Source organism: Leptinotarsa decemlineata, unplaced genomic scaffold (genome assembly GCF_025532065.1).
Source record: "Leptinotarsa decemlineata unplaced genomic scaffold, Ldec_3_MD MMD2_P_RNA_scaffold_4, whole genome shotgun sequence".
Lineage (NCBI taxonomy): Eukaryota > Metazoa > Arthropoda > Insecta > Coleoptera > Chrysomelidae > Leptinotarsa > Leptinotarsa decemlineata.
This window is the reverse complement of record NW_027412531.1, coordinates 2964100-2989188: the sequence shown is the minus strand read 5'-3', so window position 1 is coordinate 2989188 and position 25089 is coordinate 2964100. Positions and strand designations below refer to the sequence as shown.

General features: G+C 33.9%; 1 protein-coding gene across 8 annotated transcripts in view; it reads right to left on the bottom strand.

Annotated features, from left to right (window-relative positions):
- Positions 1–395: 395 nt before the first annotated feature.
- LOC111516640 (uncharacterized) overlaps positions 396–25089 on the bottom strand; it is a 69843-nt gene continuing 45149 nt past the window's right edge. For 5 of the 8 annotated variants that reach the window (XM_074186671.1, XM_074186675.1, XM_074186673.1 and 2 more), the window contains 7 exons: positions 24290–24692; positions 13487–13664; positions 13146–13431; positions 1068–1221; positions 812–1011; positions 622–759; positions 396–567 (listed from right to left, as the gene is read on the bottom strand). In XM_074186671.1, coding sequence (XP_074042772.1) covers positions 457–567; positions 622–759; positions 812–1011; positions 1068–1221; positions 13146–13431; positions 13487–13664; positions 24290–24692 — 1470 coding nt within the window. In that variant the 3' untranslated portion in view covers positions 396–456. Of the gene's footprint in view, positions 568–621; positions 760–811; positions 1012–1067; positions 1222–13145; positions 13432–13486; positions 13665–24289; positions 24693–25089 lie in introns of those variants that run through there. The other 3 variants (XM_074186672.1, XR_012468441.1, XR_012468440.1) reach the window with 3 other exon arrangements.

Here is a 25089-nt window from a genome sequence, read left to right as displayed (position 1 = left end):
TGTATATTCAGATCAATCTTCCTCTTGAAGATGATCACTTGGTGATCGAAACACGTGTCGAGGTGTTGAAATAACGGTTTGGTGTTGGGAAAAAGCTCCTGTAAGATTCATTACTACACCAAAGGTTCCAAACAGTGTGTCACAAAAATTTTACCTGCAGAACAAAACATTTTTTGTTAAAACAGGAGTCTTTTAGAGGGATTAAAAAAATCGTCATTGCTTGGAGATTTTTTTTAAGACTATTTTTTTCCCATACATTTTTATTAAATCTTATTTTGACACTTGATTAGTCTCTTATACCTTGTGGATTCATCGCAATAGGAGTAAATGATTCAAGTATCGACTTGGATGAATTGAACCACAATATCAAATAACTTTTATAATTTTAAAGTAAATATATTTATAATTGATAAAATTGGAAAATAATATAAATAAGAATACATGAATCTACATTAACTACCGATTTGTGAACACAAATTTAGCTTTATTCCTCTTGTAATATTGCACCAACTTAGAGAAATACTGACCATATTCCCTTCCCTTCTCTAAATGAAGATAACTGATGATCTACAAAAATAAAACAGATGAAATGTACTTGAATATATAAATCAGAAAACTCACCTCAGCTTTCACAAAATCAATCCAATGTATAACAGTATCAAAGAGAATCAACTGAATCTTATCGGCTAACTGATCATTTTCAAAAAACAGAAGTTTCAACAATATTATTGTACATCTTTTGATTTCAGCTTCGTATTCCTAAAAGAAGAATTATATGCAATCTCGACTTAATAAAAGAACTATAACTTACTCCATAGTAACTCTTTGTTTCAAATGAAGCATCATAATTGACCATCCTACTTTCAATTTCTTTACATACATTATTATAATAATGTTTATCGTTTATCACTACTTTGTTCGAGGTTGCTAGAAACTTGAATGTTAAAATCAAATCTTTCAACATATCGAAGAAGTTGTTTTCAATTTTACATTGTCCTCGAATTAAATCTTCTAAAAACATATAAGGTAAATAGTAACATCGACAATGATGAGTTGATATTTTTTACCAAATATTGATGAAATTTCACACAAGACATTGAACTTTTTTTTCAGCGACAGTACATGGAATAGAAATGCTGGCACTTCGTTTGGAGCATTCATTTTGAGTTTGATTCTCACCAAATCTTCATCAAACTGCGGCGAAATAGGATAGTTTGGAAGCTAGAATGTATAAAAAATATTTAAATTAAAAGGGGTATATTTTTAGGAGATATGAATTTTTGTGAAAGGAAGGGTTTGGCTTTTTACTTCTCCATCTTCGTACAAAAAAACGTGGAAATCTTCCAAGGAACGGAAGAAAACAATCAATTTCATAAAATTAATTATATACAAAGATGTGTAGGTCATGCAAAAAAGTAGCTTTCAGACACACTGGGAGAAAAAGCCCTTTCGAAACCAGTAATAAGGCAAGTGTCTTTGAATTGAAAGGGGTATATTTTTAGGGGAGATTATTTTTTGGAAAAGAAAGGTTTTGGCTTTCTACTTCTCCATCTTCATAGAAGTAGAAAGCCAAAACCTTATATGTCCCTTCAAGGGACCGAATATACTATGTTGTACTAACCAGTACTATGTTGTACTAACCGTGTTAGGAATCACACGTTAAAAGGTAAGACCTCGTTAATCCTTGGCTCGCACAAGTTTAGACTTCTGAGGGTTGTCGTTCGTAGGGGTGCGACAGCTGGTTAACGGAAAAACAGATTTTTAAAACAGACAGACAGACGACGCACAAAACGGCAAGATTATTTCTTCAGTATAGTATATACGAAGTCAATTCGAATGGCATAAAAACTAAATAGTTCTCTCTCTATATATATATTTTGGATGGTCGTTGCTTCCTATCTTCAGACACATATGACCAATGCTCCTCCTGTTGGTTTAATTTTGATGAAGTCGCCTCCTGCTTGGGAGACCGTTTGGTTTTTTTTTTCGCATATACATCCCCCTTTACGTAGTTATTCGAACCACCCCGTCCTGGGTACCGGCGTGAATAAAGGGGGCCCTTTATTCATCACTTTTTGTCAAGAACACACATTTCAGTAATAATGATTTTTTCATTAGTAGTAAAGGGTACACAAGCTCGTCAGTCTTTTATTTAGCTGTTCGGATTGACATCATCGACACACGCATATTGTTCAAAGTTCTCGATTGTTATGGGTAACTGATGCCTATCAATAGCCCTCGCCCAAAGGTTCAGCGGTACGTCGTCTTCTTCGTTTAAATCATCTGCGTTTGAAGTTATGCTACATTTTACATTGCTTCGCATAAAGCCAGCGTGTTTGTAACAGTAAAAAATTAACCCTTGCTCGAGTTGGTTCCAGACATCTCGAATCATTAGGATAGCATCAAGAATGGTGATCTTTGAGTACTCAACACTAGAACGCCTAGAAACTGGATCGTTTTCAGGGCAAAGTTTTTACGAAAATGTGTTTTTAAGTGTCTTTAGCCTTTAGTTACGAAAACGTATACCGCCAGATGGCAGTGCGATTTCGCCCGATGAAATAAATACAAACTCCTCCCTAATTCTAACTTGACCAGGCCGGGCATTCCAGGGCCGAACTTTATTCGCCGACGTGTTCGTTCTTCCAAATTACATTTTAGATTAAAACATGTTCGTTTTCGTGTTGATCTCAAAGTTTGCACGAAAACTGCAGATTATTTGAAAATTATGAATCTTGTATCAAAATTGATAAATTCAAGATGCGGACGAGATTTGTGATTAGGGCCCGATTTGACTTGCTATAAGGAAGTTTTCGGGGTCAGAGATTATGAATCTTTTGTCAAACTTAACGAATTCAAGATGACGATTCCAAGATATCGAACGAGATATGTGATTATGGTCCGAATCGATTTGAAATTAGTATGTGGATTTTTTTGGGCTCGTAGAGAATAAATGTATTGTCAAAATCAATGAATTCAAGGTGACGGACAAGTTGTGTTATCCGATTCATATTTGGTACAATGGGGTTTTCGGGTCGCACATTATGAATCTCTAGTTAAAATTAATGAATTCAAGATGGCGGCTTCAAGATGTCTGACGAGTATTGTGATTATAGACCGATTCGATTTAAAATTGGTATTTTGTAGTCTCTAGGCGTGATTTTTTTCTATTGAATTTCGGAAATTCAAGAGGGCGGACTAGTTTTGTGATATATGGAAGACTGGCTTTAAGGTTCGAAGATAGTTATTTTTCTGTTGGAATTCAGAAATTCGAGATGGCAAACGAGTTTTGTTATTAATTGTCAAATTATATATAACACTGGTATTTTGAGGTTGAAGATAATGAGTTTTTAATCAAATTTCAAGAATTCAAAATAGCAGATAAAGATGGCTATGGGTTATTTTGTGATTTATAGTCGTGTTCTGTTCAAAATTTATTTTTTCGAAAACATGAGCAGGGTGTTCAGAAAATCAGATCATAGTTATGAATTAAAAATTGAGAAATCAAGTATCAGATTTTGTCTTTCAAGTAAGGGTCCTTTCACAATATCAATTTTCAGCATTAGTTCGAAATGACGGAAAGATTTTATGATTCATAGTCCGATCCTCAAAAATAATTCATCTAGGGCTCTCCGGGGTAAATTACTCATATTTTTCCTCAAAATTAATTCATACTGCCAGATATATTTTCAAAATTTAATGATTTGAATATAATATTTTGCAGGAAAGGTCCACAGTTAAAATAATATGTCTGATTCCATATAAAGGGTTAGACAATATAAGTCAATACCAATCGTGAATAATTCAATTCCGCTGATGTGTATGCAACTGTTGAAAATAAATGAAATCCAACAATGTTTCTGCTACCAATTTTGATTGTAATCAAATCAAAAATAACGAAATTCGTCCAACATTCTAGAGCCTCCATCTTAGTATTTCTTAATATGAAAATATCATGAAGTTTTGTCCCTAGTAATGAATACCTGTAAAATTTCAAGCCAATCGGAAGATATTAGACTTGCAAGATTTGATACAAACGTGTACACACGCAAACATACAGATAGGTAAGTTGAAAACTATCTGGTTATTGTAGAAATTTTAATATTTCAATCTTTCGTTCGGTCAGAATGACTTTTATCCTTTCCTATTTCCAATCCGACCCTGTGCTACATTTTGCAATGGCTCTATGATACTCTCTCTCCCCCTCACCAGACGTGTGGGAGGAGCTACCTGACGGGCGTGTCATTTAAAAGAAATTCATCTACTATTCTGACTCCAGATTCAAAAGTAATAATTAGTTTTCACTAGTCGACGGCTGAAGCAAAATTTTATTAGTTGACTTTGATCAAATTTGATATTTCCCATTTCGAAAGGCATAATGCAAGGAAATAAAATTCGTATAAATAACACATTCTTATTAAATTAATAACAAAATAAAGGAAACATTAAAAAGAAAAATGAGAAAGTCGTTTAACTGAGAAAATGATAGGCTTCAATACCGAAATGGAATAACACCAAAATATTCGTTAGTTTTGATGGTGGAATTGAAGAAAAATGCCCAAAAATGAGAGAGAGAATACTTTTTATTCATCTAATATTCGAAAAATATTTTTTTTATTATTTTTCCTTTATACACTCATACAATCTTTCCTCAATCAGAATGAGAAAAATCGTTTCTGACTCCTTTTTTTTCAGGGATGAAGACCCTTAAAGCTCGAATAATCCCTTGATTCATGGGTTGCAACACTGATGTCGTGTTTGGAGGCAAAAACGTCAGGGTTATGCTTTTTCAGTCTGCAATATGAGGATGTGCTGGAGAGTTGTCAGCAGGAATTTTTTATTCTTTTTCGTAAGTTCACGATCCCATGCGCGTACCCATTTAATAAAAATGTCAGCCGTCGCCCCAGCTCTTCGATTGCTATCATAATCCACTGGCAAATGCCGTACAATTTTAAAACATCGAGGACGTTGAGATTTTCCGATTACGAGTTTTTTTTAATTGTGCCACTCATGCCAGTTATTCTCTACCACCATCACAGTTATTCTCTACTTTGATAAATTTCCTCCTGTACATGTTTCACCTTTGAATTTCAACGTCTTATCCGGAGTTAATTTATAAAACAGCCCGGTCTCATTTCTCATCTGCATTGAAAATTTCATCATCTCTAAACTACGCACGTAGAGTTGGCAAAACTTTTTCTAACCAATCGATGACATCACTCTGTTGAACTGACAAAAACTCGCCAGCAATCTTACCACTGACGATGTTGTGTCTTTTAAACGTTTTATCCAACTCGTGGAACATGTGGAATCTTGCATAACTGTTTGCTTTCTCTTGTAGCAGAGGTTCATTAACAGGTATTCCCCGGTCGAGCTGAAGCTCGAATACGACAATGCCTTATCCAACTGCTCAAGAGTAGAAGTCCTCACACGTTTACATTTCAAAACATTGGCATTGAACAGCGGCTCGATCTTTATTCTTATTCAGCGGCGGCTCGTGAGAGGAGGCAAGGGAGGCTTAGCCTCCCCATAAAATTTGAGGCTATTCATCGCAATAAATTGAAAGATATTGACAAATAATTATGATTATTCTTTTCTAAAAATGCTTGGGTATCATTACTTTACCATTAATTTTTAATATAAATATATAATATTTCCGAAAAAACACTATCACCCACTACGTAGTACGTACCACTCTGTATCCTGCATCAACAAAACTCAAACGCACCGCCCATGAACGAATAAACTATCAACCCAAAATAATGAATGCCATACGTTGCAAGGGAGCCAAGCCTCCGACCGCTTTAAAAAACACAGGCTCCACGAGACCGATCCAACCGATCGGGACATATGTCCCGATTTGTAATTTCAGTTGCAGAAATTATAGCGTCAGAGGAGGCTTGCCTCCTCTCCGTTAGTTTACGAATGCGTTTGTTTTTTATTTAATTATTCGGGCGGGATACCGTGACGGACCGGGACTAAAAAATATTCCGGTAAATCGTTTTAGTGTTTCTTGATAATACTTGTTATTTGTGTATAAAACAGGCAGTATTATTGCAAAAGCAGTGCTTATTGGTAATATTTTTAATGTGTTTTTAAATTGTTTTTTTTTTCATTTATTATGGATAAGTTGGACGAAATTAAAAAATCTGACGATATAGTCGTTTGGTTACTGACAAATTTGATTTCAATTAAATCATCAGATAATCGACAAAATCGTGGATTTAATATTAGTTGGTACGATAAATGCTATTGGTTAACCGGCTCCATTAAACGAGAAAAACTTTTTTGTTGGCCGTGTTTTATTTTCCGTACAAACTGAATAGCAAACGTGGTCTAAAATAGGATACTCCGTTTTTGGCTTTCTACTACTCCATCTTGATACAAACAACGAATGTTTGAAATACAAACTGAGTTGAGAAAAGTATCTTCTGTATAATTCAGTGTTCATATAGAAGTAGGTATTTGTTTCGAAAGAATTTTTTCTTTCGTATAATTCAATGTTTATATGAAAGTAGCTGTTGCAGGGGGACTTTCTTTCAGTTTGTGTCTGAAAGTTACTTCTTTGCATGATCTACACATCCATGTATAGAGTTACTTCCTTCCTTTCTTTAGTAGACTCCCTCATCCTTAATTTTTGTATCAAGATGGAGTAGTAGAAATATAACCCCTTCAATTCAAATAAGGATACTCTGATTTAAAAAATTTACCTTGTGTTATGGAGCAAATATGATTCACAATTTGACACCTTTTTAAACGGTAGCGTTTTTTCGGGCACCTCAAAAACCATCCAAAATTAGCTTATTATAGACAGTGTGGCATACATTATTAAGGAAAATATAGGCAAGGAGATCGAAAGTGTTTTTTTGCATGGGAAATTGATGATAATACCGATATTACCTGAACGATATTACCTGTAGAAAGTTGATGTTTCATCTGGGCGCTGACGATATGTTCAATTTTTCAATTCGTACGTGTGACATCTATAATTTTAGGCAAAATTTAATTGCGCAAACCTATGATGGGGCTGTGGTCATGGCCGGCCATTTAAATGGTTTACAAACCAAAATAAAGTCCATAGATTCTCATGCACTTTTTACGCATTGTCATGCCATGCCCTAACTTTAGTATTAAGCAAAGTGTGCAACAACATTTTTCTGTGTGTATATAATCTATATGACTTAAACCTCCCCTGTTCTCCAATGCACGAGCCGTCACTGTTCTTATTAATTGTGGATATTGTAGATTGAGTTACGCCAAACTACTTTGCGAAGGCTGCATTTAATTCACAGGCTTCTATTCGGTGTAATATTGCCCCTTTTTCTTCAATTGTATTGGTATTGGTGCGTTAGTTGTGTAAACAAAACATTGCGCGACGTTTAAACCAGGCGTGGTGTTTTTGTATTGGAATGAATATTGATCAGGTAGTTAACTAATGTACTTTTATCTCGAAACAGGTGTTTGCTCACTTATCGAGTATATATCATCTATGCAAAAAAAATAATTACGGTATAAATATTCTCATTAGTGTGTTTGCTTTTTGTATTACACTGTCATTTCCATATTTATTTTTTATGTGTGATGCTTTTTTTTTCGTAATGTTCTTATATCAGATTGAATATATTTTTTTTATGTAGTTAAGTAAGGAAATTTTATCTCGATATAAGTGTTTGCTCCCTTATCGAGTAGGTATCATTTATGCAAAAAACATGCTGTATACATTATCTTTCCTTCATCAATAAATGATATTATTATTATTATTAAGGGTCTTCATCCCTGAAAAAAAAGGAGTCAGAAACGATTTTTCTTATTCTGGTTGAGGAAAGATTGTATGAGTGTATAAAGGAAAAATAATTAAAAAAATATTTTTCGAATATTAGATGAATAAAAAGTATTCTCTCTCTCATTTTTGGGCATTTTTCTTCAATTCCACCATCAAAACTAACGAATATTTTGGTGTTATTCCATTTCGGTATTGAAGCCTATCATTTTCTCAGTTAAACGACTTTCTCATTTTTCTTTTTAATGTTTCCTTTATTTTGTTATTAATTTAATAAGAATGTGTTATTTATACGAATTTGATTTCCTTGCATTATGCCTTTGGAAATGGGAAATATCAAATTTTATCAAAGTCAACTAATAAAGTTTTGCTTCAGCCGTCGACTAGTGAAAACTAATTATTACTTTTGAATCTGGAGTCAGAATAGTAGATGAATTTCTTTTAAATGACACGCCCGTCAGGTAGCTCCTCCCACACGCCTGGTGAGGGAGAGAGATAGTATCATACAGCCATTGTAAAATGTAGCACAGGGTCGGATTGGGAATAGAAAAAGATAAAAGTTATTCTGACCGAACGACAGATTGAAATATTAAAATTTCTACAATAACCAGATAGTTTTCAACTTACCTATCTGTATGTTTGCGTGTGTACACGTTAGTATCAAATCTTGCAAGTCTAATATCTTCCGATTGACTTGAAATTTTACAGGTATTCATTACTAGGGACAAAACTTCATGATATTTTCATATTAAGAAATACTAAGATGGAGGCTCTAGAATGTTAGACGAATTTCGTTATTTTTGATTTGATTACAATCAAAATTGGTAGCAAAAACATTGTTGGATTCCATTTATTTTGAACAGTTGTATACACATCAGCGGAATTGAATTATTTACGATTGGTATTGACTTATATTGTCTAACCCTTTATATGGAATCAGACATATTATTTAAACTGTGGACCTTTCCTGCAAAATATTCAATTTCAAAAATTTATCTGGCAGTATGAATTAATTTTGAGGAAAAATATGAGTAATTTACCCCGGAGAGCCCTAGATGAATTATTTTTGAGGATCCAACTATGAATAATAAAATCTTTCCGTCATTTCGACGGAAAGACAAAATCTGATACATGATTTCTCAATTTTTTATTTTCTGAACACCCTGCTCATGTTTTCGAAAAACTAATCATCTTCAACCTCAAAATACCAGTGTTATATATAATTTGACAATTAATAACAAAACTCATTTGCCATCTCGAATTTCTGAATTTCAAAAGAAAAATAACTATCTTCGAACCTTGAAGCCAGCCTTCCATAGAGCCCGACCAGATATCACAAAACTAGTCCGCCCTCTTGAATTTCCGAAATTCAATAGAAAAAAATCACGCCTAGAGACTACAAAATACCAATTTTAAATCGAATCGGTCCATAATCACAATAGTCGTCAGACATCTTGAAGCCGCCATCTTGAATTCATTAATTTTAACTGAAGATTCATAATGTGCGACCCCGAAAATCCCATTGTACCAAATATGAATCGGATAACAAATTTTGTTCGTCTCCTTGAATTCATTAATTTTGACAATACATTTATACTCTACGAGCCCAAAAAAATCCACATACTAATTTCAAATCGATTCGGACCATAATCACATATCTCGTTCGATATCTCGGAACCGTCATCTTGAATTCGTTAAGTTTGACAAAAGATTCATAATCTCTGACCGCGAAAACTTCCTTATAGCAAGTCAAATCGGGCCCTAATCACAAATCTCGTCCGCATCTTGAATTTATCAATTTTGATAAAAGATTCATAATTTTCAAATAATCTGCAATTTTCGTGCCAACTTTGAGATCAACACGAAAACGAACATGTTTTTATCTAAAATGTAATTTGGAAGAACGAACACGTCGGCGAATAAAGTTCGGCCCTGGAATGTCCCGGCCTGGTCAAGTTAGAATTAGGGAGAAGTTTGTATTTATTTCATCGGGCGAAATCGCACTGCCATCTGGCGGTATACGTTTTCGTAACTAAAGGCTAAAGACACTTAATGTTGTGAATAAACAAATTTTTAACACGCTTTTATTAGCTTCACCTGTATGTAGGTATGTTTGTTTGTAACTCTCAAGCTCGGGATCTGTATTCGACAGAACTATCGTTATTGCTTGATCTATTCGCGGGCAGATGGCGCTGTACGTAACCTCTTTAATATAATTCGAACTCACTTTACACGTATTTCTTCATTTGAAAAAAGTATTGTTTTAATTAACACGCGGGCCTGCTACTTTATTTTTAACCCTCCTTTGCGCGCCTGCTGCCTTCATTGGGCTTGGTAGCTGATTTTCAGGCTCCCTCTCCGGAATCGGAAAATATCGATGGTAATTTTTCTAAACACTATACAGCTGATTGATCCCAAAGTTTAGATAAAATAAATATAGTTTACAAAGACTTAAAACCACGCATTTATAGCATACGAAACTAAAAAATGAATATTAAATATAGTTTTAAAAAACTAAAAAAACACGCTTTTAAAGAACATTGAATTAAAAAGTTAAAATTATTTTTTTAAATAAGCTTCAAACAATAACGAACGAAAAATAATAGTATTATTGTGAAAAAAGCGTGGGCGCTTTGAGCCATATTTTTTGTATATCTAGCACCCACGTTTTTTCACAATAATACTAGTATTTATCGTTCCTTATTGTTTTAAGCTTGTTTTTAACTTTTTAGTTCGATGTTCTTCAAAAGCGTGTTTTTTAGTTTTCTCAACTATATTTATTTGCACTGTGATTCCGTGTTAGGAATCACACGTTAAAAGGTAAGACCTCGTTAGTCCTTAGCTCGCACAAGTTTCTCAACTTCTGAGAGTTGTCGTTCGTATGGGGGCAACAGCTGATTAACGGAAAAACAGATTTTAAACAGATTTAAAACAGATTTTATAACTTATCTTGCAAATGCTGGCTAAACCCTACGAGATAGATAAAAAAAAAGATCTAAAGTATTGTACATCTTAAAAGGTTTACAAAAAAGTCCGTGATGGTATATATCTTTCTCTTAAGGATAACCCACAATAAAAAGTTTTATCTTCGAAAAATAATGGCTTATTTACGGAGCAATGCAATACTGCATTAATCCTTATGCAATCAAGTATAGTTCAAGTAAACGAATCTACCTTCCAACAGTTCACCTTTAATAATATAGTTAGGGAGCTAACTAATTTTGTTTTTTCAATAATCATTTCTGATTATATAAGAATCACAATAACTATATAATTGAAATAACTTGATTGATGATTGAAAGTACTTCTGAATACTACTTACTCACATATATATACAATCGATCGCTTCAAAAACACTTCACTAACTTTCTGCGAAAGCTTCTAACAATTCCTCTTTCATATTCTTTGTTTCACTATCACTGTAATCATTTAAATCAATAATGAATTTATTTCCACCATTAAAATGGAAATGTACAATCTCCATATAGTCTTTTTCAGCTGAAATTACTTTTTTAATCCTTTTCTGCCAGTCTTCTTCGATAATATTAGATACTTCTTCTTCAACTAGCTCTATCACCTTCTTATCAAATTTTGGAAAATTATTTTTACGCCTGATACTTTGTTTCAATTTTCCCCGAATCAACTCAATGGGATTGAAAACACAAAAATAGGGGAGAAGTCTCAGTATGGTGTGTCCATACTTTTCAGCAATACTTTCAAGGGTATACACTTTTTCAAATGTTTTTGTCTGTAAAACTTCAAGTAGTTGGATTTTGGTATAGTTATCTCCAAAATACAAATTGTTATCCATTAAAAAACTTTGTATTTCATATTTCCTCGAATTTTTATTTTCGGTACTTTGATGAGCTGTCGCGGATGATAGGAAGCGTTGTCAAGAACTATTACACTGTTCGCATCCAAATTTGGGATCAATGTGTTTTCAAAGCATTCCTCCATGTTCTTATTATAGTCTACATTGCAGTCCTCAAATTTTTTCCACATAATTTCAAAGAATTCGGAACTCTTCTTTTACTTCCTCCGTAATGCACAATGATAAGTTGCGATCCTTTGTTTACAGGCACGTTAGGCGTACATATTCTCGAACCATCAGTCCACCCTTTCGCAACTGTGTCTTGAGTGTCATACCAAGTTATGTCCAAATAGAAAATTTGAGGCTGTTACACCGTTTGTTACGCAATTCCACTATTCTTCTGCTTTCCATAACTGATTGACGTTTGTTTATTATTTTAAATATAAATCCTAGTTTCATTATCCAATTATGAAGAGTTTTGCCACAGCAGCTCACGTTATGGCCGGAAGTATTCCATTTCTTCCTTATGATTTCAGTTGTAGGAATCTCATTGCTTTTGTAACAGTCGTATATTGTTTTTTTCAATGATTTTATTAGATGAACATCTAAAAGTTTTGGTAATCCCGTATCACATCGCGTCTTGCGTTCATAAAGTTTGTTTTTGACTATTTTACGTACAGTTGAGAAAAGAATTTCGGTCGAATCTGATGTTGCTTGTAACAGTTTGGTTCCCTCGAAACCAAACTTGAGATGTAGATTCTTATATACACGGAAACATACTCTCTGTGTTTCAATATTCAAATGCATCCGAATCTAATTCACTGTTATCTCTTTTTCACATTGTTCAGTACACAGGAAAAAGTTTGCATTGTTATCACACTCGTTATTACTATTAGTACTTGCCCAAGGACGCCACATTTTAAACAGATAACAAAAATTTTAAGTAATTATAACTGCACCAATATCGAATTTCAACACTCAAATCGAGATTAGTTCCTGAACTGAACATTTATGACACAATGGCGATACTTATCCCCGCATTCTATTCGTCACCGTAACATGAAATCAAATTTGCTTTTATGACTCTTCAGGCAATCATAAAACTCGGTTAGTAAAAATTATCCAATACGAACCACCAATTCTTCAGTCCACGTGGACTAGTTCGCAGCGGCATTATTTCTCTGTATTGGTTTTTTTGGCCTTTGAGATGCCGATAGCTTTAAGTATTCACAATAAAGGTTACTTAGACTGTACCTCAAATACATTGTTCATTTAATATAGATCAATAGGGATCTTTGCAGTATATAATTTAAATGAGTATTTTTGAAGATATTACATATTTAAAATGCAGGGACCTAACGATTGCGGCGATACCGGTAGGGGGGCCGGCGGCCCGTGCCTATAAATGGCCCGTCGAAGGCCACGCTTCGGCCTATAGCACTTTATGATTAGCAGCGATGGCGCGCGTTCATATTTATATTTAGGATCAGCATTGCACCCGTGCGAAGCCAGGGCATATCTCTAGTTATTCATAAAAAAATAAAGTGTTTTTCTCACCTTCGAATACATGTGTATGTATACTATAGTTTGCACATAAAATTTGGCAATATCATTCTGATTCGATAATATGAATCTTTTCGTTAATACATCTTTCATGAAAATTACTAGATCCTCGCATCCCAATACATATACAAATTTAAAGAAATCCTCCGAGCTGAGCTTCACAAAATCTTCATGAATAAGTTCTTCTATAGAAATAACGCATATTCTAATCAAGCATGGATCAGCTCTAACTATTTCTCTGAATACAAATGTTATAACCTCATCATATTCATGTGTCATCCTAAAAGTTTCATAATTTATTAAAAATGTTTTCATAAATAACAGTTTCTACTTACTCTTGACATAATGAAAAAAATAATTTGAAAGCTAAAATCTGTACAATTTGATGATCGTTGTATAAAACTTCTCTCAGGTAATTGATAGCCATGGGTACTTTTTTCTTGTTCATCATGGCGAGAGTGGTAAACAATGTGAGAAGTTGAATATAGATTTCTGGCATTAACGATTTTATCTCTGAAAATGAAAGTTGATGCCAATTAATAAAGGTGGGATTCATTATCAAAAAGAGCATTTGAATCAACAAAATTTTGCAAATTACAGACTGTTTCAACTCCCTTATTTCCCATCACTTACTGGTAAATATGATTGAAGAGGAGATGAAACAACTAGATATAGTATTTCCAATACCAATTGGAACAGCACATATGCGTCGGCATATTATTTTTCAGTGGTAGTTTTTCAGTTACTTATTCTTACAATCATAGCAATTGATCACCTCATGAAAAAGTTATCTCAACTGAATTTTTCCACCATGGGTAATTACGAAAAACTTCGAAATTTAAGGTAGTTCATTTCCGAGTCGAAAACTCTAAAATACAATGAAAACACAAATAATCACACCGAATTCTCGTCAAACATATATTTACAAAATATTAGAGGCCAACAAAATTGCTAGAAAAATCAAAATTCTTCTTCGCTATATTCGGATGAGGTGGAATCATCATCGGGTTGAATAACGATCGGATTTATGGAACTTTGCACATATTTGTTCTCTTCTTTCATAACGTGGGCCACACAGTTCTTCCACACATCACTATTACCTACTTCACTCACCACTCGCCTTATATTGTCAAGCACTACAGCATTCAAAGTCGGTGACTGATTACATTTCCGCAAGCTTTCTTTCACTGTGGCTCAAACCATTTCAATTGGATTGAACACACAATAGTATGGAGGCAAATGTAAGAGAATATGACCACGTGTTACACATATCGAATCAATAATATACTTTTTTTTGAAATTACGTTGTTTTATGGGCGCCAGTAATACCTTTTTCGTTGGAATCTTTTCGGGTATTTCCATGTCATGATTTCGCATAAAATCAACAATATCTGCTTTTTTTGTGTTATTGTTTGGTTTTGTAGTCAATAACCGAGAATGATACGAAGCGTTATCCATAACAATAACCGAGTTTGGAAAAATATTTGGGCCGCAGTCATATCTTAGTGGTAATCAGCAGACGAATCTTTTATATGTATTTTGGCCGACAGAAGCAAAGCGTTAGGTACGAAACCACTTTCATTCCAGGCGTGCAAAATTAGCACACGTTTTCCCCTTGAAGAAGGTGTGTTCAAAGCACAATACTTGGTTTCGTCTACCCAGTCATATTTGACAACATCATGGGTGTCAAACCAAGTTTCGTCGAGGTAGATTATATGTCTGCTGGATTCTCGGTAGCTTTTCGTTCGCCTCAAATATTCTTGTCGAAGTTGAACAATGCGTGTCGATTCCATTATGACCATCCGATTGTTCAATTTTCTATATTTCAAACCACAAGACAATAAGACACCTCGTAGAGTTTCTAAAGATTTGTAATTGTAATCGGGATAGTCGAGTAATTTATACCAAATAATTTCCAAGGTTGGCACTTAATTTTTTTTTGTATATACCATAAATTTTTCGCCGAGTCACATCTTTTGTAGCACCATCAACGTTTGCGAATTTTTTATTCCTTTGTTTTCGTTTCATTGCATGGTCAATGACATCCCCTATTTTTATGACTCGAAGAACTGTCGAACGAGATAGTTTCGTTAACTCACATATTCTATTCACAATAGCATTCTGTGAAGTATGACAGTTTTCCTTCTTCAAGCATTCATGAATATTCAAAATTACTCGCTGAACTTGAACATATAAGTCCTTATATAAGTCTTTAGATTCAGTATCAATTTGCTTCTCCTGAAGATGCTAACCTTATTAGCGAAACGCGCGTCGAGTGCAAAAATATCAGTTTGGTGTTAGGGTAATTGATCTCTAGAAAAAGTATTCAAGAATCGGTTTGCAAAACCACTCACTACCCCACCTAACAGCACGAACACACGGTACTGATAAAGAAATATTATGAAACGGACAAAAAATTAGTATTCAGCCAGTCCAGCTAGCCAAGCCTTTATTCCTCAACTACTTTTGATAGCACGTTTACTAACTATTTGGGCGACTAGAGGCCACAGGCAAGAAATGTTTATGACTTGACTCTTATTTTTATTGCCGTTCCAATTGGTAATGGATAGACTATACCAGGACAGTAACCCTTCTGTGGGTTCCTTCACATACCGGGATTTCTGGAAACGATATAGCTGATGAACTTGCCAGAGAAGCTCTAGAAAATCCAACATGTACTGTCAGTATGAAAGCCTTGCCAACAGATCTCAAATCTTTTTTCCATGCAAAATTGTAGAAATGTGGAATCACCACTGGTCTCAAAAACCCTCCAAACTTGAGGAAATCAAATCTACATTATATCCTTGGAACAACAAAGCAACAAACCGGTTCCATCAAGTCATAATTACCAGATTACGACTGGGCCCCACTCGCCCACCAATATGTTTCGCGTGTGAAGTGCTTGTGACTGTTAAGCATGTTCTGGTAGAGTGCCCGCTCTTCACAGTTGAGAGACTGAATAATAAAATTGCGGAGTTCCATGACTACAATACCAGAAATAAAAATCTGCAAAGAGAACCAAGATACCGTCTTAGCAATATATAAAGTTTTGCACTCTTATGAAACATATTCCCAGATCTGCTTCCCAACATATTTCGCTAATATACTCCGCTAATAATTTACCTGTCTGATTGCCTGCTTGGCAACTTTTATCTATACTTATAATGTTTTATGACCATGTGATTTTTTGTCTTTAAGTGAATACTGTGTTCTACTATTTTATACATACAAATTGTCCACTCCTTATGACCTGCTACAAATGTAATTTTTTATATAACGTAGTCAATAAACATCTATCTATCTATCTAAACTAGTCTCCGAAATACTACAGGCATGAATCAGACCTGGCATATAAACATCAATATCACAACCAATTTATTCCAGAAAATATTTCTGAGAGAAAAAATATTGTTGAAGATTCAGTTCTCGCTGCATATCACCCGAACTTCCACGGCACAATAATATGTGGAGTTATAAATTAAAGTTCATCTATATATACAGCATTACCTCGATACATCAAATTAAAAGTCCTCTTACACCATCGGCAGTATTTTCAAATATTTTACCGATTTATTCTGTTTTTCGAGTATTTAACTTTTCACAGTCTGAAAAATAAACAAAGCTCAATCAGTAGAGAAACTGTTGAAGTGTAATGGAAGATAACTAGTGTCCGACCGAAACTAGTTTTTACAACCGAAACCGAAACCGAATTTCGGCAACGGTCTCAGTTTTGGCCGAAACCGAAACATCCTTAAAAGAATTATGTTTTGAGGGAAAAGAAAAGAAAACATTATTATTTATCAGTCAGTCTTTTTTTTATATTTAAATCACAACGTTATGCAGTCTTCAACATTTTCAGTCATTAGAAATAATAATAATATTCCTTTATTTTATGCACAAAGGTTGCATAACTGATTAAAAACGTCAATATTTCAGTTACAGCGTTACATTGAACAAGGACATGTCAATAATTACAAATTTACGTATACATGTATATATAAGAAACATCAATAATATAGTTAAAAAATAAAAAATTATTATCATAAAAAGAAATTGTTTATGGAATAACAACACTTACGAAGTAGGATCTTTTTCAGCCTTGATTTAAAAGTATGAACATTAGGGGATGATTTTATATGATCATCAAGAATATTATAGAGCTTACAACCAATACAATACAAATTTCTTTGGTACAGAGATATGCGATGAAAATCAGGCTGCAAGAGATTTCTATTACGGGTGTTATAACACTGATTGTTAACTATTGCAAACTTATTTTTATTCTTATAGATATAAGTGCAAGCTTCCAGTATACATAAACTGTAAACTGTTAATAAACCAAGAGTTATAAAGTATTGAAGCAACTAGTTCTCATATCAATACGAATTGCATATTTTTGAGAAATGAAGATTCGATTCATACTGGAACTGTTTCCCCAATTCAGTATACCATATTTCATGTGGGAGTGGAAATGTGCAAAGTACAGCGTCAGCTAGATATTTTTGCTGCGGTGGTCTTTCATATACTTTATGCTGTAGCAACTACTTCTCAGCTTATTAGACAATGACTTACCCATTGCAGATGTTTGTCGAAAATTACTCCCAAAAGTTTCACCTCATCACTACAAGTTATTTGTTTTTCTGTATTTTTGAATTCGTTTGGAGCGCACAAAAAATACTGTGACTGTTTTGTTGTGATTCAGTAACAGACAATTCTTTTCAGACCACCGAATGATATCTTCATAAATCCTCTCAGTTTTACTCAGTAGGCATGTCTATGTTTTTATTTCAAAAATTAGTGAATTGGTATCGTCTGCATAACACACTATTTTTATATCGTGGTTTCTTTCAATTAGACTGATTATATCATTTACAAATATATTGAACAATAAAGGTCTCAATACAGATCCTTGAGGTACACCTTGATTTATTTCACGATAACTACTCGGAACTTCATTCAGTCTAACAACCTGATTTCTGCCATTTAAATACTATTCAAATAATTTTAGCTGTATTCCCCTGACTTCATACGATTCTAACTTACTACATAAAAGCCTATGATTGACTAAGTCGAAAGCTCTTGTAAAGTCAATGAAAAGACCCAGAGCATATTTTCCCTTATCAAGTTGTCTACAAAACATTTTTGAAAATCACACAAAGCAGATTCTTTGCTCATATTTTTACAGAATCCATGTTGATTTCTGGATAACAGTCTCTGACTCCACAAGAAAGATGAGAGTTGATTAGTGATGTCCATTTCAATGAGTTTAGAGAGACTTGACAATAAACTGATGGCTCTATAATTGGAAAAGTCATCAAAATCACCTTTTTTGTATAATGGCAGAACCACAGCCAACTTCAAATATTCTGAGAAAATTCCTTCAGAATAACATAGATTGATGAGAAAAGCTAATGGTTCACATAAACCTGCATACGATTTTTTTAGTAGGTTATTTGATATTTCATCGAATCCACTTGAGTTGGAAGATTTCAAATTACCAATCAATATTTTAACATTTACAGGTGTAACTGGCTTTAAGAAAAACGCCTTTTTGACACTGACATATTCAACTTTAGATAATCCAGATCATGCTGATTTACCGAAAATTGTTCTCTAGCGAAATGGATGTTAAACTGCTCAGCCATTTCCGGGGCAGTCATCTGTTTACCATTTTCATCAACAAGTCAACATAACAACCCATTATTTAAGAAAAAATATTTTGCACCTTAAAAATACTTAAAAATCAATTTAAGAAGGTATAGATTCTTCTTTTGAATAATATTATTGGATTTTCAAAAATATTAAACATAAAATTACTTATTCAAGTCGTTATCTAATTTTCTTTTAATTATAACAACAGCGTACAGTTCAACATAGTTAAGACATTATAAATATAAAATATGTTGTTATTCTCCCTAATCAGCAAAAATGCTGGTCTCGGGATTCACAAACATTCAGCATGACAAGTGAAACATAAAAACTAGTAAACCACTACTAAGCTCATAGTATCAAAGTATCAGACATGTGCCTCGAGGCTCAGATGTTCTTTTAATCTATTGATGAATGAACTATAGCCCGGCAACTCACGTATATGGACAGGTAATTCATTGAAGACTTTTATAGCCTGTGTAAAAGGATTGTATAATCCTTTGTTCGTTCTTACCATGCTCAGGTGACAGTCATTTCTACCCCTTGTATTATACTCATAAAACTGGTTGTTGACTAGTAGATCGTTGTTGCCTTTGATTCTTTTGTTTTTTATTATATATATGTTCTTGCATTGTTCAAGTTTAAGTAGATATTCAATTGAGTGTAGTTAAGTCTGCGAGAATAAATCATTTGTGTGGGCTCGAAATGGAATTTGAAATAAAATTTTTATTGATTTATTTTGTAGCGTTTAATTTTTTTTGAAATAAGTAATACCACAATTACCCCAAATAATTAACAGATACCTAAGATTCGCCAATATATATGCATTGTAAACCAAGTATCTATTACTGAAACTCAAGTAACTGGAACATCTATACAGAGGTCCTAACATTGGTACAATTTTGTCATTAATATGTTCTATGTGTCCTGACCAGTTTAACTTATCATCTATTATGAGTCCCAAATACTTGGTTTTTGCAACATTCATTAAGGTCAAGTTATTTATTCTTAATTCAATATTTCCACAAATTCTATTTTTTTGTTTAAATAGCATGTAAACGGTTTTTGCAGAGTTCACCTTAAGTTTATTATGCGCAAGCCAATTTGAGGACTGTTGAGAATTGTGTTCTCCAGTAAATGTAAATCATCTCCACTGTACAAAAGGAAGGAACTCAAGTAACTGGAACAACTATATAGAGCTCCTAACATTGGTACAGTTTTATCATTAATATGTTCTATGTGTCCTGACAAGTTTAATTTATCATATATTATGAGTCCCAAATACTTGGTTTTTGCAACATTCATTAAGGATAAGTTATTTATTCTTAATTCAATATTTCCACAAATTCCATTTTTTTGTTCAAATAGCACGTAAACGGTTTTTGCAGAGTTCATCTTAAGTTTATTATGTGCAAGCCAATTTGAGTATTTAGAGAGATCTTCATCAACTGTATTCTCCAGTAAATGTAAATCATATCCACTATACAAAAGGACCGTGTGATCGGCGAACGTGAAATACCTTCCCTTAAGACCGACCTGCCTCAGTGACAGTACCATCAGTGTATAGAAAAGGGGCCCCAAAACGGAACCCTATGGTACGCCACAATTATTTTCTATATACTCACTCATGCTCTCACCAACAGCGACAAACTGGGATCTTTCCTTTAAAAATGTCTCAGTGAGAGAATAAGTTTTACCCATGCAACACTGTTTGTTCAGAAGAACAGTATGGTCAACAACGTCAAGTGCCTTTTTTAAATCAATGAACACTGCAATAACCATTCTTTTTTTATCCATTTCCGATGTAATATTATGAATGAAATCTATGGTAGCCCTTAAAGTGCTGCTACCCTTGATAAAACCATACTGATACTCATTAAATCCCACATAACGATCAACAAAGTCTATTATTCTTGTCTTTATTATAGTTTCAATAATTTTAGAGAATGAGCACACAATTGTTATAGGTCTATAATTTTCTAAGTTTTTGTTATCACCACCCTTAAATATTGGTATTACTTTTCCAGTCTCCAGTATCTCAGGAAATATCCCCGCTTTAAAAATATCTTTTATCAAATTAACGAGTATGGAAATGACATTTTTTTTCAATTAATATTATTTCTTCAACGGATATGTTGTCGTGCCCTGCTGCAGAGTTTTTATTGAGTGCAACTATGATTTCAGATACCTCTTTAGCATTGGTTTCCTTTAGGAATACTGAGTTGCCACACGATAGTTCCTCAAAATCTACACTTTCTATTATATTAATATCTATATTGGAAATAATTGATTGACCTATGCTAGTAAAATACCTGTTGAACATATTTGCCACCTCTTGAGGGTCAGTGATAGTTCTATCATCTGTAACTAATTTAATTGACTCGTTTTTACCTTCTTTATATTTAATATCGAGTTTATTACTCTTCATTGTTTGTTTGCATTGTTACCTGCTTTTTGCCATTCTGCTTTGAAATGAATTGATTTTTGTTTCCTTATCTCATTGGTAACTTTATTTTTGAATACTTTAAAGTCCATCCACAATGTATTTATATTTTCAGAATTTGGATTCGTTCACAATATCACAATAGGTACTTAATATTTATGTGATAAACAAAGTAAATCACAAAGTAAGTTATATATATATATATATATATATATATATATATATATATATATATATATATATATATATATATATATATATATATTGGGTTGCAGCAATTGATAAGTGAACTTTTTATAACTATTCTCAAGCTTTCGAGTAACTTAAACTCATCGTCAGGGGTACTAGAAAATACAATTTACAAATTTTTGATAATAGAATATAGTATAGTCGGTAGCCAAGCGGTTCGGTGTGGGTGCTTTGTTCACTCACTCGAATTGACTGCCGTGCTGGTCGGTGGTTCAAGCCCTAGTCTGAACGATCGATCTTCACTTGCTACCGACAACCCGTGTTAGGAATCACACGTTAAAAGGTAAGACCTCGTTAATCCTTGGCTCGCACAAGTTTCGACTTCTGAGGGTTGTCGTTCGTAGGGGTGCGACAGCTGGTTAACGGAAAAACAGATTTTAAACAGAGATTTTTAAATGTAAATGTACAAATTTTCGTCTAATCTTCAACCTCAGATTCGTTACTGTTGCTACCGCTATCATCAAAGTGAATTATGATTGGTTCAATATTGTCTACGTCCCACATTTTTTGCTCCTCTTTTAAAACATGCTGCATGCATTTCTTCCAGTCTTCTGCAGAAACAGTTCGAATAGCTTCTTGTAGATGATGTTGCACGTCCACTAATTTAAATGTTCTGTTTTCTCGTGCCACATATCCTTTTACTTGCGCCCAGATTAATTCTATTGGGTTTAATTCGCAGTGGTATGGTGGTAACCTTAAAACTGTAATTCCATGACTTAACGCCATTTCATCCACTGCGAATTTTTTATATTTGTCTGTGTGTAATTTTGTTAGCTGAAGTAGTTCTGCCTTTAAACTATCTTTGTTATATTGGATGTTCTTATTAATTAACCATTCTTGAATTGCTGCTTTTTTCCATGATTGTTTCGGTAATGGTTCTAAATGTCGACTATGGTATGGGGCATTGTCCATGACGATGACAGACCCAAGTTCCACAAGTTGAATGATGCCTTCAAACCATTTTTCAAACACCTCCGCATTTATCTCTTCATGATAGTCGCCTGTTTTCTTAGATTTAAATATTAATTCACCATTTGGTAAAAATCCACTGTCGCTTCCTATATACGTAACTATCAGACGACTACCCTTTCCAGATGGCTGTTTTAACCCAACTGACAAACCTTCAATAAAGGCTTGTCGTGCACTTGTTATATTACCATCCTGCCATACTTTTTTGACCGTATGTCCTTGGTTAACCCATGTCTCGTCCATGAAGTACAATTTTTTTTGAGCTTCCGAAATTCGTCAATTTTTCTTAGATAGTTTCTTCTCCATGCTATTATTTCTTGACGTTCAATGAGAATGCTTTTCCTGTCAACTTTTCCGTACGTAAATTTCATTTCGTGTACAAGTTTCCTAAAAGTTTCTTTACCCATTTTTGGGACCAATTCATGATCGCTAAGTGCCTCCAGAACTGTTTGTAGTGTGGGCAGCTCATTTCTGCCCACACTGGTTTTGGCTTCTTCATCAACTGTGTTTTTTTTTTCGTCCGCTACTAGTTTTTGGCGTTTGTACGTCCCCATGAATTTCTGCTTCTCTTAGTATTTTGTAAATCGATGATTTTGGTACACCGGTATAATCAGAGCACATATCAACTAATTTATCTTTTGTAATTGTGGAACTTAATGATGTAGAAATGCCCGGTTGGTTATTCGGAGGTACACACGTAGAATTACAGCACATATGCACAAAGTCATCTTTTGGTGGCTGATGATCTCTTTCAAGACAGTGAAATACTCGCAGTACAATTTGTTTTTCTCTTACTGACCGAGACTCCGACCGTTTTACCTTTTTCGACGTGGAAGGCCCGACCATGTCTACCATTTTTTGAGTAGTTTGAGAACGGTGTAGAAATATAATTATGTAACGCTTAAACACTTATTAGCACTATTATTTTCACCAATTGTTATCACAACACGTCGATTGCTGACTAACTTAACGGTAAAACGTACAATTCACGCTGTATAATTCACAGACCAATGATACGCTCATGGCTGCAAGTACATTAGTGAGGACTGCAACGATGAGATGGAAGTTACGGTTAAGTGACAAAGACAGAAATATCGTTGCGTACAGCGTTGCCACTAGTTGTAATAAATATCTAACACTATACAGAAAATAATGAATTTTAACTGATCAGTAATCAGGAAATGTATAAGTATTACTCATTACAAGCTCATTACTGATTTTTGTCATAAATAATACCTTTTAATCGTACTAGTATTGTGTATTATCTATAATTTGCCACAACCTACAACTCTACTGCTTATTATATTTTGATTCTGCTATAAACTGGTAACGTAAAATTTAGATATGACAACGCGCTTTACTCTCAATCATTATTGGTTTTACTATAAACCAAAACCAGTTTTTTTGCTGAAAGTCGACCGTAACCGAACTTTCGATCGGACACTAAAGGTAACCTCAAAAGTTCTTCCTGAAAAGTTGCTGAGTAATATAAATCACTGAAGAGTCTAATTAGTTAGTAACGTGTCAATTCAAAATGTTTGCCTACAACTAAAATAAATTGAAAAAATACAATTTTATTGTTTAACTTTTGCAGAACGGCTAACTTTTCAGAAATTAGTCCCTTACTTTTTCAAAATCCAACACATTAGATGAAAGCAGGTATATTTCTTTTGACAATGGTCAGAAAAATGGATTCTCTATTGAATTAGCTTTGGTTATTTTTCAATTGCGGAAGATTGAATACTTGAAAAACAGCAAGAAACATTGACTCCTCCACAACAATCTCTTTCAAAGAATATTACCAATTGAATTATGAGAATTTCATTACCTTGAATTTTAGTGCTATCCTCCATATACGACTCAAGCATTCGGACAACATATTCAGTAGGAGGTTTCTTCATCAGTAGACACAATTCATTCAGATACATGAAAACACTATTATCTCCAATCTCCCTTCGATGTAATCTTCTGAATGCCCTCTCCGACGTAACTACTAGAAGTTGATTCAATATTTGGTCTTCAAGATCAATCCTCAAAAGTTTTCTAATCTCTTGCAATAAACTGAAAGCTGGTTTTATACAAGGTACTTGAAAAGTTTGTTCAAATAACGCTTCCATTATAAGGCTCTGCAAAACGTCGAGTTGTGGAATATCCTGTTCTGTCAACGTCTTGTTTATTAAAATTTTATTGAGAGCGATGCTTAATGGGCCCATATTTGCTCGGGTTGCAATCTAAGAAATAAGAGTTTTCATTATTGGTGACGAATGAAGAACAAGATTGGAATATATCAACATTTGTAACTAATGGGAAAAAGAGGTATTGACATTCTGCTTCTCCATCTTCATGCAGAAAATGTGGAAATCTTTGAAAGAAAGCAATAATTTTAAAAATAAACTTCTTACAAAGATGTGTATTCATTCAAAAAAGTAACTTTCAGACACAAACTGGAAGTAAGATTAAACCTTTCAATCTTCCTCTTGAAGATGATCTCTTGGTGATCGAAACACATGTAGAGGTTGTAACGAAACAATTCTCCTTTCTTTGCGCGTCGTTCGTATTTACGGGAATTATTTATTGTGGTATAACTGTTGCTATTGTTGTTTTCCGTTCAATATTTTATTTTGTGCT